General features: G+C 34.6%; 1 protein-coding gene across 2 annotated transcripts in view; it reads right to left on the bottom strand.

Annotated features, from left to right (window-relative positions):
* Positions 1-374: 374 nt before the first annotated feature.
* The window catches only part of LOC115212781 (N-chimaerin), a 176,824-nt gene continuing 163,016 nt past the window's right edge, over positions 375-14,182 (bottom strand). For both annotated transcript variants that reach the window (XM_029781469.2, XM_029781468.2), the window contains exons 9-13: positions 9,563-9,736; positions 7,951-8,028; positions 5,909-6,046; positions 4,009-4,120; positions 375-1,520 (exon numbers count right to left, since the gene is read on the bottom strand). In XM_029781469.2, coding sequence (XP_029637329.1) covers positions 1,352-1,520; positions 4,009-4,120; positions 5,909-6,046; positions 7,951-8,028; positions 9,563-9,736 — 671 coding nt within the window. In that variant the 3' untranslated portion in view covers positions 375-1,351. The remainder of the gene's footprint in view (positions 1,521-4,008; positions 4,121-5,908; positions 6,047-7,950; positions 8,029-9,562; positions 9,737-14,182) is intronic.

Genomic DNA, 14,182 nt, shown 5'->3' with positions numbered 1-14,182 from the left:
GACAGAAGATAGATAGATAGATAGAGAGAGAGAGAGAGAGAGAGAGAGAGAGAGCAAGAAAGAGAGAGAGGGAGAAAGTGAAGAAATGAAGTGGACATACATAGAAAAAAAACATCTTTTTCTAAATAAAATGAAATGATCAGTTCTAATGCCATGGAAGAAAGAAAGAGACACATACAGTGACTGTTACTAGGGGGTGGGGGAGTCACCAGTCAGTACGATCGGAAAAAAAAAATCGAAATAAATAAAGACATTATTAATAACTAAAACAAAAAAAAAAAAAAAAAAAGAGGACAATTGTTACTTATGTTCTCAAAATGAACACATTTTTTTTTTGCTGATTGTGTAATGTGTGGAGTTTCTTTTTTTTTTTTAAATTTTTTTTTTAAATTCAACCTTTTTATTTATTTTTTATTTATTTTTTTAAATTTTTATTCAACTTTTTATTGTGATAAATTATTTCTTGACAGACAGGAATATGATAGTCGTGTGGTTGGTGAGTGTGTATATGTATATGCGTGTTTCTTTCTCGGTTTTTTTTTTCTCATAAGTTCCACAAATAATATATACCCACAGTATCATATAATATACATGATGAAAAAGTATATATATATATATATATATATATAATATATATATATACATATATATATAGGCGTAGTGTGTATGTGTGTATATTTGTATGTATGTAAACTGTTTTCAGTGCACGTCATTATGTATAATATGATTATGATTCAAAGCAAATTGTCACAAGTTTTATGTTTCCATAAGGAAATGAATATTTTTAAAAAAAGCAATAAAAAATTGATTTAGGATTATCTTAAAAAGGTGTTTTACTTTGTTGATTTCTTTCTTTCTTTTCTTTTTTTTTCTCATATTTTTGGGATATATTTTTTTTTCCAATTTTTTCTTTTTTTTCTTTTTCTTGAAGCAGTATTATCAAAATTTAAATTTACATTAGGATATTGGTTGGATTATCTGCTCAACAGTTTGGGATTAAAACGTCTGTTTGATGTTTTGGGATTTTATATATGCCTATTATATTGGGGTTTGATGTTGAAAACTTAGGACATGAGTGAGTGTGGAAAGGGGTAAACAGGATATGGGAAGGGGGGAAATGACAAAATTTGGCCCCAATTTCAGTAAAGGAAAAGTAAATTTGAAGACCGAATGAATTGGAAAGGAAATTTGTACAGTTCGGTCTTCTTGTGTTGCTATGGACACAGCAACTGCGGAAGAGGTTTTCTTTTTCTTTTTATTATTATTATTATTATTATTCTTTTTTTCTTTCTGGCAGTAGTGTGTGGTGGGCATGTTTGTGTATGCATATGTGTGATTGAATGTCAACAGTTCACCGTAAAAGTTCTTTTTGATTAGAGAGGATAAGTTCTGTAACTGTTTGCTCCAGCTTGACAGCCATAAGGCTAGCTGTGGCATCTGGTGATCTCATCAATGTTGGAGCAAATACTATGGCAAGATTCTCTGGACTCATCATGTTTTTACTTTGTTGTTCAATCACTCTGTTTGGTCAAGAGAGAAAGAAATAAAGAGAGATAACGTTAGATAATCATTAAACAGAATAAACTCATTAACAGAATAAACAGAATAAAATCATTAAACAGAATAAACTTATATAATTCAGGCAGAGCTGTACAGTAACGAGTTTGTTTCCCGATCACATGGTTCCAGGTGATAACTTGGGCAAGTGTCTTCTACTAATGGCCTTGGGCCGATCATAGCCCTGTGGGGGGATTGGGCAGGCAGAAACTAAAAGAAGCCTGTCTTATATATATGTGTGTATATCCCATCTCAGTTTGACAACTGGTGTCAGTGTGTTTACATCTTCTGTAACTTAGCAGTTTGACAAAAGAAACCAACAGAATAAGTACAAGGCTTTAAGAAAAGAATAAACACTGGGGTCAATTTGTTTGACAAAAATTCCTCAAGGCGATGCCTCAGCATGGCCGCAGTTTAATGACTGAAACAAGTAAAAGAATTCAGTTGAAAATACAATTACAATTTCACATAAGTTGATACTTATAATAATAACTGAATTAAGTTTCGGCTGAAGGCCTGCAATTTTAAGGGGAGGGTGTAAGCCAATAACATTGACCTTAGTGTTCAAATGGCATTTATTTTACAGACCCTGGAAGGATAAAAAGTAAAGCTAATCTCAGCTGAATTTGAACTGAGTGTAAAGAGCCGAGAGAAATGCCAGCAAGCATTTTGTCCGACATGCCAGCAATTTTAAAAGGAGGAGCTAAGTCAATTACATAGATCCCAGTACTTAGCTTGGCATTATATTTTATCAAGCCCAGAGGGATGAAAGCCAAAGCTGACCTCAGTTGAATTTGAACTCAGAACATAAAGAGACGAAGAAATGCTGCTAAGCATTTTTGTTTTACATACTAATGATTCTGCCAGCTCACTACATAAGATAATGATAATAATAATTAATTCTTTTTATTGGCCACAAGGGCTGACAAACATGATTGGAAAACATAAAGGGACAAAACAGGACGAAAGGTTACAAAAGGTTTTGTCCGTTTTTCGTGTGAACAAGCTTTACAACAACGAAAAAATTCAACAAATGGTTTCAAACTCTGGTACAAAATACAAATACTAACACATTCTGAATGTTGTAAACCAAGAAATTAATGCAAAAAAAAAAAAATTACAGTCATAATGAAGAGAAAGAAAACCATTAGTGGTTCTGATAAAACTATTAATGATTAGTAGTTTTATCAGAACAAACATAATATAATGCATGAGCTAAAGAATTGAATTAACGAATAGCGTATTTGTTGTGAATAAAAAATTACAAACAGAAAAAGGTAAGGGAGACAACTCCGATATTTAATAAAAATTAAATGTAATCAGGGAAGGGGATCTTTTCGGTTTGAACGGCAGTTTTTTTCTCGTGGTGTCATACGAAATTGTCACCTATAATTATGACCCTGTATTTCAATCTGTTTTAGGGTTAGGGTTAGGGGTGGGGGGAAGGGTATCTTTTTTTCTTCAGAAATAAACCCAATCTGTTTCTTAAAAGAGGGACATATTCATACGGCACAAAATGCTTTCACCTCAATAGACGTCATTGATTGGTTGAAATTGCAGAAAAAAAACAACAACAAATATCTTACAAACTATAGAATTTTCTCAATAAAGCCAAGAGAAAAAGATGTTTTATAAACACATTCTACCAGTATACGAAGTTTAAAAGTGTTTAGTTACGTGAAAATTATTTTAAAAAACTGCCGGTCAAACCGAAAAGATCCAGGGAAGGAGCTTATACTGTCGGTAAGTGGGAAGAGTGAGTACGATCTCCTCTTGCATAATGTTTCTCTGAATGGTTACATATATCTGTGAGCATTCTGTATATCCTATTTAATGTAGAAAGCCATAAAGCTGCAGTGTTCGTGTTGAGAAGGAATCTCCTATAGACATATAGTGCTAAAAAAGCACAGACGTGTGTTAGTAACATATGTAAAGCATCCTGCAACAGTGATGATACTGGAATTGCTAAATCTGGATTTGTGTGTTTGCACATGATCAGTAGCAAGTATCCACTGTCAAAATCACAAGCTTAGATAAATTTAGCTTCTACTGATATAGAAAAACAGTGATTAACAAATTACTAGTGATACAAATTGCTAACAGACTAGGTATATATGTGTGAATGTGTATGTGTCTGTAACGCCAGGTCATGACATCGTGTGACTGTTATAAATGAATGTCAGTAATTTCCAATATTCTACAAAAACATGTCTAGCCATGGAGAAATTATTACCTTACTTGAAAACAGGTAAGGGTTAGCAACAGAAAGAGCATCAGCCATAGAAAATCTGCCTCAATAAACTCTGTACAGCCCATGCAAACATGGAAAAGTGGATGTTAAGTGATGATGTATGTTTAATCCATATTTAATGTAATTATCAAATTTAGACATCAAAAATATTCCAGCACTCATTAACTGTAGGAAATAATAAACAGAAGAAATGAACTTACCGATCTAGATGAGCCATTAAATATTTTAGAGTTTGGTAATGAGCTGGTTGTAACAAATGTAAAGCTTCTTTGATCATTTGCAGTTTTTCTTTTTCTTTCAACCCAGGTTTTTCTAGAAATTAAACAGACAGCAGAATGATTAAACATTAAGCTATATATATATATATATATATATATATTTCTTTTTTTTATTAATTTATCCAGGATAGCAAAGTCAACATTTTTTTCTCGTCCGGCTCTTGCTGTAGAGCCTGGTTTAATGTTGTTGTTTTTTTAGTTCTAGGTTGACTTCCCAACCATAATTATAAACTTCAATTTTTTTAATTATTTTTACTAGCATGGTGTATCTTGGATTACAATATTCAAAGATGTTCTTCCTCACAGAAAACTGTAGGCTGTGATTTGATAGAAATTTAGCTGCTATTTCAAAGAACTCTATGAACTGCTTAAAGGCCTTACTATTCAGCTTACCGAATAGTAGTGGCTGTTGCTGTTATTTAGCCCTATATCAGCTCTGAAAACATGCCTGCTCATAACTACTCCAACTTTCTGTAAATCTAGGACCACATTAACCAAAGCGTCCTTCATTTTTTGAAGACCGCGTGATGAAGTAAGACAGCTCTTATTTTAACCTTAGAGTCAGCCCTGACAGAAGAGACAGACCCATGATAAAATCCCATTCCAGCCAACACTGTACTGTATTTTCTTCAACAACGATATTAAACAACCAACATTAATAAATGTACTTTTCTATAAAGATTACACATGGTTTGAGAGATATTTGGCTACTATTTCTGATAGGTTGAGCAAAAGAAATACATTTTAACAATGAAAATTAATTTCCTTCATCAATTAGTTAGGTAGAAGAACAGTGCCCATGACTCTTTCCAGAACCTCTAAGACTGACAAAAAAGGTGTTCTTAAACCTGAGACCTGCTCAAATACTTGCAACAGAGTGGATCCTTCTATTAAAGGCACCCTAACCATTATGCGGTGGTGTTAAACCAGGCAGCAGAATTAACCAACCAATGACTTATGGCACAGTAGAATTTGAATTCACAATGCAAAAAGCCAGAATAAATACCACAAGGATAATGTGCTGGTGTTGGTGCTAGTTAAAGGCTCTTGAAGCAGTAGATGTATTTTAATACATTGAGCTCATTCTGATAGTCAACACTGTTTGTTTTTTTTTGAAGTTCATTAAGCTTTTTAAAAAAATTTTCTTTAAAGGATTTTGAGATATTTTAAAAAAGCACTTTTCACCTTTCCTTGTCATGTTCTTAACTTCTTTTAACTTTATTTAACTTCTCTTAATTTATTCAGTTACAGTATTTCATCTGCCACCTTTACCTTCCTAACCTCTCCTACTAACATTACCCTCTTGTCTTACTATGCTAAATATCACAAGGCATACCATTCAATGCCTAAATCTTTCTACCAGTCCACCCCCATTAGACTGGCACTTAGACCCCCCATTTGAAAGATCCTCACCTTGCAAGAAGGATAAAAGGCAAAACCAATCTTGGTGAGATTTGAAATCACAATACAAAGAGCCAGAATAGTTACAAGGCATCCCAGCTGACACTTTGATGAATCTGTTAATTTCTGGCCTCAAATTTGATCTAATTAAGTTATTGAAAGGACAGTCTAAGAAAGGTATGGGCAATCTTTTTTGAGAAGCAGAATGCCTAAGACTTAGCTCATCATCAAACAAGGAACACTACTAAAAACATTCAAAGTTGTTTTTCATTGGCATATCATTCACAAAGTTCGGCAAGCTGCAATTTGCTCATAACTAATCGAAGAGAAAGCTATGGTGCCATTCAAACTAAGGTGGAACTAGAATGGATGCTGAAGAAAATGGCAATGATAATAAAGTAGTAAATGAAATAATACATACGGACAGCCTCTAGTAGCTTTGGATATGATTCGAAAGAAATAAGTGGAATGGGCAGTAATCGGAAATATAATTTTAACACACTGGTCAGTGTGTTCACATCTTCAAGTCGTGATTCACTAATATCAGTATTTTCACCATCTGGGAAAGAAAGGTAAAAAAAAAAAAAGAGAGAAAAAAGAAAGGAAGAAAAAAAATTAATTAGTATTCATTTTAAACAATTTTACAAAATTTCCAATTTAAAAATATTTTACAGCCAAATGTCTTTTCTAATAACCATGACTTATCTGTAAATCAAGAATACCCAGTTTTTGACCAAACCTATGATGAATTGTTTATACCATTTTATATATAAGATGACATTGTCTAACATGTCTTCTCCTTACTTATGATAGTATAAATGTAATTGGGGAGATTTAGCTGCTATTTCTAATAGGTTGAATAACTATGTAAACCAAGGGTTCTCAACCATTTTTTATCTATAGACCCCTTTGATTACTATTTTATTCTGGCAGACCCCCATAGCCATTCGACGTTTAAAAACTAGTTTTATAGAAGCTTCTTTCAAAATTCTTATTTTGTTTTTCACACACTAACTTGTGTAGTTCGAACTATTTAAGATGTTAGAGAAAGAAACCTAGCTGCTTCTTGCAATACATACCAATAGATACATCTTAAGCAAAGTTTTTTTCAGGGACCCTTAAAATACTATTGTGGACCCTCAATTTACTATTTTGCTATGTGGACTCCCAAAAATCTTACGTGAACCCACAGGAGCCATATGGACCCCAGTTTAGAACCATGGATGTAAACACTCCATTTACATGAAATACAATAGTTAAGTTAGTGTTAACATATTTAATGTAGTGAATATCAACAAATATAATTAAAGATGATAAAAATTCTATTGCTCAATGATTATTATTATTATTTTAATATTGTCAGAAAAGACAGGAGACAACTTGAAACATATTTCAATTTTATTAGCCCTCCTCAGCAAAGCATAGGCTTCACCATACTTGCCAAAGTAAAGCGAGAAAGTCATTCATCATGTGGTCACCAAGCAAGAGCAGATCAAATATTCTATCTCTTTCTTAAGCCTTCAACTCCTTATGGAGCTGTACGAATGTCACTGTGGCATAATGTCTTGTGCATTTTAAATCTGGAAAGTCCATGACTTCATGTTCAAACACAGTCAACCTCTTCCCAAAAGATGAAAGACAAAGTTGACCTTGGTAGGATTTGACCTCAGAGCATAGCTGGAACAAATACCACAAGGTATTGTAACTGATGTTCTCTTCCAAGTCTTTACCTTAAATCAAATATATACTTGAAGGAATGCAAACACAGAGGACACTCTAATAACTACAGTAATATTAGAAAGAGCTATGTCCATAGAAATACTAAAATATTTGTAGAATTTAATGTCAATTTTACTCAATAAGAGGTTAATGGAGTTTAGGGATGGAGAAGGAAACAAAACTCTAGTTATCTGCTGTGTGAGTGAGGACAGAAAATACATAGCTTAGTGGTTAGGGTGTTTGGCTCATGAACATAAGGTCAAAGATTAAATTCTTCAAACAAGCAGTGTTCTGTTCTTGAGCAAGGCACTTCATTTCACTTTGCTCCAATCAATTCAGTCGTAGTGATTTCCAGTAGTCTAGTGTTGGTGCAGCTCTCATTCCCTCTCTCTGTCACATTTTGGATATTTTACTGAGTCAAGGGCGACAGTGCTGAGTCAGTGATTATGTCTCCTTGTAACTACACAGATACTTAAATATTTAGTGGAAGCATGGTACCATAGTGGATAACATATAAAAGGCACTTTCTAAAAAAAAACATGAAATTTTGCAAAAAATTTGCCCTGGATCCTATATGCAAAGTTCAGCCACCCATAAGCTAATTTTGTCCCTGACATTCACTACGACAAGCTAATTTTAAGCCAGATACTCTCTTCTAACTAACTTGAATCTATAATAATAATTTTTACTTAAACAGTCTAATGATTGTAAACGCTGAAAGAATAAAAGAGAAATAATACTCACCTCTATCAAATTCCATGCGAACTGCTTCTATGTCATCATGGAAACCTGCTACTCTGTACATTCCTTCAAAATCTACACCTATAATATTCAATAGCAAACAATACACATTAGTAATCAAATACAAAAGAGCTTAAAACTAGTGTTAATTAATTTACATATATTTTATGGCCAATACTATGTAGTTAATAAGATGACATCATAACAGTTTCCATTCCTGGTGCAAGCTTTTACACATCACTTTCATTGTTAAGGGCTTAGAAAAGTATGAACAGGGCTAAATTTCACTTATCTGTATTTTAAATCAGACAGTGTGTGTCAAAAAAAAAAAACAAACCAAAAGTTAAATATTATGTGTGTGTGTGTGTGTGCAAGTGTAAAATTTATTGACTGATATACACATAGGACCGACTAAAGTTGGTGCTCCAGCATGGCCACAGTCAAATGACTGAAACAAGTAAGAAAAAAACATATATATATATGTGTGTGTGTGTGTTGATATGTTGGCTGTGAACTTGTAGATAAGTATGAGCATCACTGACAAAGCAATGCCTGTGAAAAATTTTAGGTTCAATAAAGCTTGCACAATACTTCATAGAGCTTCACCATCCTGGACATGACCCAGAGACAAACCAGGGTAAGGTTTTAGTGCCAATATAGGTCACAAGCTCAGGAATGTGATAGCACCAAGATCTCAAGTGTAAGCAAAAGATCCCCAAAATGTCCAATGCCATTCCTTATGTATCTGGTTTAATATCAGAGTGGCCTCCTAGAAACAAGCTTTAACAAAAGCTGAGGGGTTAGTGCCTCACTCCCAGTGGTCTTCCAGCACACCAGACGTCAACCCAGAATTTCTGAGGGCCAGTGCTATTGTTAGGTAGTCATTGAACCAACACTTTTGACGTCAACCCAGAATTTCTGAGGGCCAGTGCTATTGTTAGGTAGTCATTGAACCTACATTTTTGACAGGTCCTCTTTCTCGTCCAGCTGGATTTCTAAAAACCCTCCTTAACAGACAGCCTAGTGGGGATGCCAGTTTAGTTGCTGAAGACCCAGCCATGCAACAAATTGTACTGGAATACATGTTACCAGTAGCACTCGTGAAAGACCTCACAAGTGACCTGACATTATATACATACATATATATATAAGACGAACTGCCAAATCATAAGCATGCCTTACAAACTGCTTAGCAACATTTCTTCCAGCTTTGCATTCTGAGTTTAAATTCCGAGGTTAACTTTGCCTTTCATCCTTTAAGGGTCAATAAAATAGACATCGCTTGAGCACTGGGGTTGATGGTATCGACTATACACACACACCCATGCCAGCATGGAAGGCAGACGTTAAACGATGATGTTGATGATATATATGCATGAATGGTTGAATAAACTTAATAAATAAGAAATAAGTGCAGCAATTTAATAACCAAAGGAAAGAAAAAAAATTCATCTAGTGTCTATTGCAGAGGTAGTAAATTCAGAAATTGCGTGTGTGTGTTTGTGTATGCATGTGTGTATATATATATATATATATATATATATATATACACATACACACACATGAAATAATCATTTTATTAAAGAGAAATTAAGAAAAAGAATATTAGAATTACCTCTGTGTTCAATTTCTTTGATACATTTTTCCACCACAATAGGAATTGGTGTATTTTGAGCTTTAACAACTGTTGTCAAATCGGCGCCAAACAGTCTTTTAACATATTTCATGTCCGGCATGCAGTCATTTGGGACTCTTTCAGAACACTTTTTATGTGCTTCAAACCCACAGTCTGTAATTAAAGAAAAAAAAAACAAACAATATTATCATAAATCAAAACAAATTTGCTCAAGGTACCATACAGTGTGATTGTACAAAACCATACAATCAATTGTGAAGCAAACTTCTTAGCCACACATCCATATCATCTCAGAGGTTCCATACTAGACTTTCTGACAGGTCTCATTTTGTTAGCTGTTTCCTTTTCCATTGTGGTTACAAATTGCCTGCTACTATATTAAGTTAACCACCACAGCCTGTTACTGGAACTTACCAGTGATGCCATGTATTCCCATTTGCATTTTTACAATGTTTCATAATTAAACTTTAATGTTTAGCACTCATGTTATTTAAATATCCACAAAACCATGTCAAAGATACAAAATAAAAATATTTTCCCAAATTATGGAAATGTACCACTGGTGGTGTGTATGGCAATTGTATGAAGTTTGTGATGAACCATTGGTGGTGCATGTGGCAATTAACATCTCTATATATATAAACGGCAAAATGTCTGTGTGTGTGTCCTTTATACAAATCCACAATTTTTCATTTAGAGGGCTTGCACTATCTATGGTCATTCAAAACTGTCCAAGGGTGGTCGTGCACATCTTTACATTTCCCAAGTCACCCCACAAAGCCATTAAAAAATCAATAGAAGTGACTTTTTTGTGAATTTTCTATCCAAAACCCAACCAAAATGCCCAAAACTTGATATGCCAATTGAATGCCAGCTAGCCGTATGTGATTGGTCAGGGATTTGGACAGTACTTGCGTAGATGTGCACATGCACGCAGCTTTATACGCATGCACTAGCATATGAACCGGCGTTGCTGGGTCATAGTGCTAGTGTTAATATAATGTGGCTATGCATTCTACAAATGTATGTTTGTTTGTTCCTTCTCGAGCTATGCCTGGCTCATAAGGGCTGGTTTCCCAGTTTCCTTGGCATATAGGTTCCCCACATGGAAGGGACACCAGTCTGTTGCAGGTGAGCTGCAAGATGCAGGAGGAAAGAATGAGAGAAAGTTGTGGCGAAAGAGTCAGCAGAAGTTCGCCATTACCTTCTGCTGGAGCCATGTGGAGCTTAGGTGTTTTGCTCATAAACACACACATCGCCCGGTGTGAGATTTGAACCCACGATCCCTCGACCACGAGTCCGCTGCTCTAACCACTAGGCCATGTACCTCCACACAAATATATGTACCGTTAACATAATTCTTACGCAGAATCAGCATGATAAAGTGCATGACAACGCTGTACCATCCAAATCCCAGGTACAATCCAACCAACAAACTTCTATGTAGTTTTTGTCAATCCTATGATTTATACTATCCACCTAAAGCTGGATATAGCCTTAACCCATTAGTGTATAAACCGGCTATATCCGGCCCAAATATTCTACTCATTTTATGCTCAAACTGGCCAGAACCAGTATCTCACACTTACCCTGCAATGTCATTCTAAAAATAAACAATTACATCTTTTAAATCTTGAAGCTACAAGATAATACCAGATTAATTTTTTAAAATGTAAATGAATAAAGATTACTTTTGACATATTAATTTGAACGCTAAAGGAAACTTAATTGCACACTATAAGTTAGCAAAGCATTTATAGCTTGTATCTTGTGTATTTTGTATTATAACAGCAGAGCTATATAATATATATAATGTATAATGAAATTATTGTATACAGTGCTCAGGTGCACCACAGCTTGACAAAAGTGCATATAAAGCATATGCAGTAATGTACAAATGTCTGGAAAGTGAACAGTGTATGAGTCATATACATGCTTGCGTGTGTATGGAGGGGGGAAAATCAGGTGTAGTATTGGCGAATCTCAGGAAGCATGGAAGTTTTGAAGGATGCAGTGCTCCAACAACTAACAACTGATGCCGGCAGTCTGTTCCATGCTTCAGCAACTCTTAGCGTGATAAAATGTTTCCGAAAGTCATGGGAGCTGTGCTGTTTTCTGACTTTGTAAACATGTCCACGGGTGTTAGACAGGTAGAGTTGAAAAGGTGCTTAGAGTTATTGTTTGTAAGATGGTAAGATGGTTTGTAAGATGGATATTGCTGTGGTGCAATATCTGGCAAGTTGATTTTACTGGACAACTGAATTAATTTTCACCAACAAATCAGTAACTAATATGCTACAGATCAACATGTGTACTCCCCGCTAATTGGTAGGATTTGGTTTTTACATATGCTGCAACTGGATGATCATTCCATTCTACACATGTTGCTATATATGAAATGGATTATTCTACATCCTTCAGCTAGTCTCAATGAAAGACAAGGCTTAATTAAACTGTGGTACCTTTTCACCTTTACCAAACTAACAACCCCGATTTATCAGGATTACAAACACACACACAGTGTTCCTATAGCCTTAAATTTATTCATTTCAGTAATTTTTCTCAAACATTATTCTTTATTCTTTTACTTGTTTCAGTCATTTGACTGTGGCCATGCTGGTGCACCACCTTTAGTCAAACAAATCGACCCCCAGGACTTATTCTTTGTAAGCCTAGTACTTATTCTATTGGTCTCTTTTGCTGAACCCCTAAGTTACAAGGACATAAACAGACACACAAACATATATATATATATATACGACGGGCTTCTTTCAGTTTCCGTCTACCAAATCCACTCGCAAGGCTTTAGTCGGGCTGAGGCTATAGTAGAAGACACTTGCCCAAGGTACAACGCAGTGGGACTGAACCCGGAACAATGTGGTTTGTAAGCAAGCTACTTACCACACAGCCGCTCCTATGCCTACTTTAATATCATTTTAATATTTAACTTAATTCATCATACTTTGCCTTTTCTGTTTTTTTAACTGCTTTTATATATATATATATCTCTCTCTCACACACACACACAAATCAAATTCCAGACTTTGGATGTTACAATCCATACCTCTTAAGACTGATACACGAGTTTAATTTTATTCAGCTACAACAATATTGGTAACACCTAAGAATGGACTCAGTCAAATGCAAATATTCTTATGCTATGTAGAAAATATATTCAATCACATTAACACATTTTCTAAACACTCATTAGTTTAACAGTGCATCAAATACTTATAATGACTCTTTCTGGTAATCATAAGGAATCTGTAACACTTTTCAAATTCTACTGTAGTAGCATTTATTGTAAGAGAAAGACTAATTTCTCAATGAAACCATTTCAATACATTATTAGATCAAATTATTTCAATACATTATTAGAGTGAGATAATTATTTACAACGTGATTTTCATAATCAAACAGAATCATGGGATCTTTTCCTTTTGATGGACGGAATTTTCTAGTTAACTAAACAATTTGAAACTTCATATACTGGTAGAATGTGTCAAAAGAAAACATTATTTTCACTTGGCAAAACACAGAGGGGACAAAGCATGAGATACAAAAGTATTAAGTTGATTCTATCGACACCAGTGCGAACTCACGAACGTGTATGTATGCTTGTGTGCATATGTGTGTGTATGTATATCTCCGTTTGTATGTGTGTGTATACTTATATATTAATTACTATGTGCTTGTGCAAATGTACATGCATGTGTTTGAGAGAGAGAGAGAGTGACAGAGTGTGTGTGTGCAAGTGTACGTGTGTATGTATCTGAATATATGTGTGTGTGAGATACTTTTGTATCTCATGCTTTGTCCCCTCTGTGTTTTGCCAAGTGAAAATAATGTTTTCTTTTGACACATTCTACCAGTATACAAAGTTTCAAATTGTTTAGTTAACTAGAAAATTCCGTCCATCAAAAGGAAAAGATCCGAATCGTGCTCTATCTATTTAAGGACAATTAGGATCTCAAGATGCAAATTCACTCTTCATAGAAAAATTTTTTTGTGTGACTACTCCACCTTCATTCTTACTATTATCTTGACACTAGTTTCACACATTACAATCTTATTAATAACTAATAATCTTCCTTCAATTATAATTACTGAAAGACGAATCCATCAATCCTTTACTAACAATTTAAACATTGGGACACCAATGATAGTGAGGCTGTAACCTCATTGCAGTCAGACAAGCCTGGAAGGTGAAATTTATTTCTATTTAGGTGACACAAGAACTGCATTTAAAAACATCAAGGATATCATGTATATTAACATCGTGGTTTTTTGCAGTTGTGTTTCTACAACAAAAGCTAAAAAGTTCACCTATCAAGCAAAATGGTTGGCAACAAGGTTGCATTACGGTTAGGTGAAACTGTTCCCACTAAACACAAATCCTTCATTTACAGACCTTACATCCCTCAGCAACCAGCTAGTTGCTCAGTTTTCCTTCAAATTACAAACTAAACATTAACTGCCTGAACATTTCTTTATAATAGCAATAATAATAATAATAATAATGATAATAATAATCTTTTTCTACTCTAGGCACAAGGCCTGAAATTTTGGAGGCGGGGGCCAGTCGTTTAGATCGACCCC

This window comes from Octopus sinensis, linkage group LG6 (assembly GCF_006345805.1).
Source record: "Octopus sinensis linkage group LG6, ASM634580v1, whole genome shotgun sequence".
In the NCBI taxonomy this organism is placed as follows: domain Eukaryota; kingdom Metazoa; phylum Mollusca; class Cephalopoda; order Octopoda; family Octopodidae; genus Octopus; species Octopus sinensis.
Note: the sequence above shows the minus strand (reverse complement) of the source record. Positions and strands in the feature narration are given on the sequence as shown.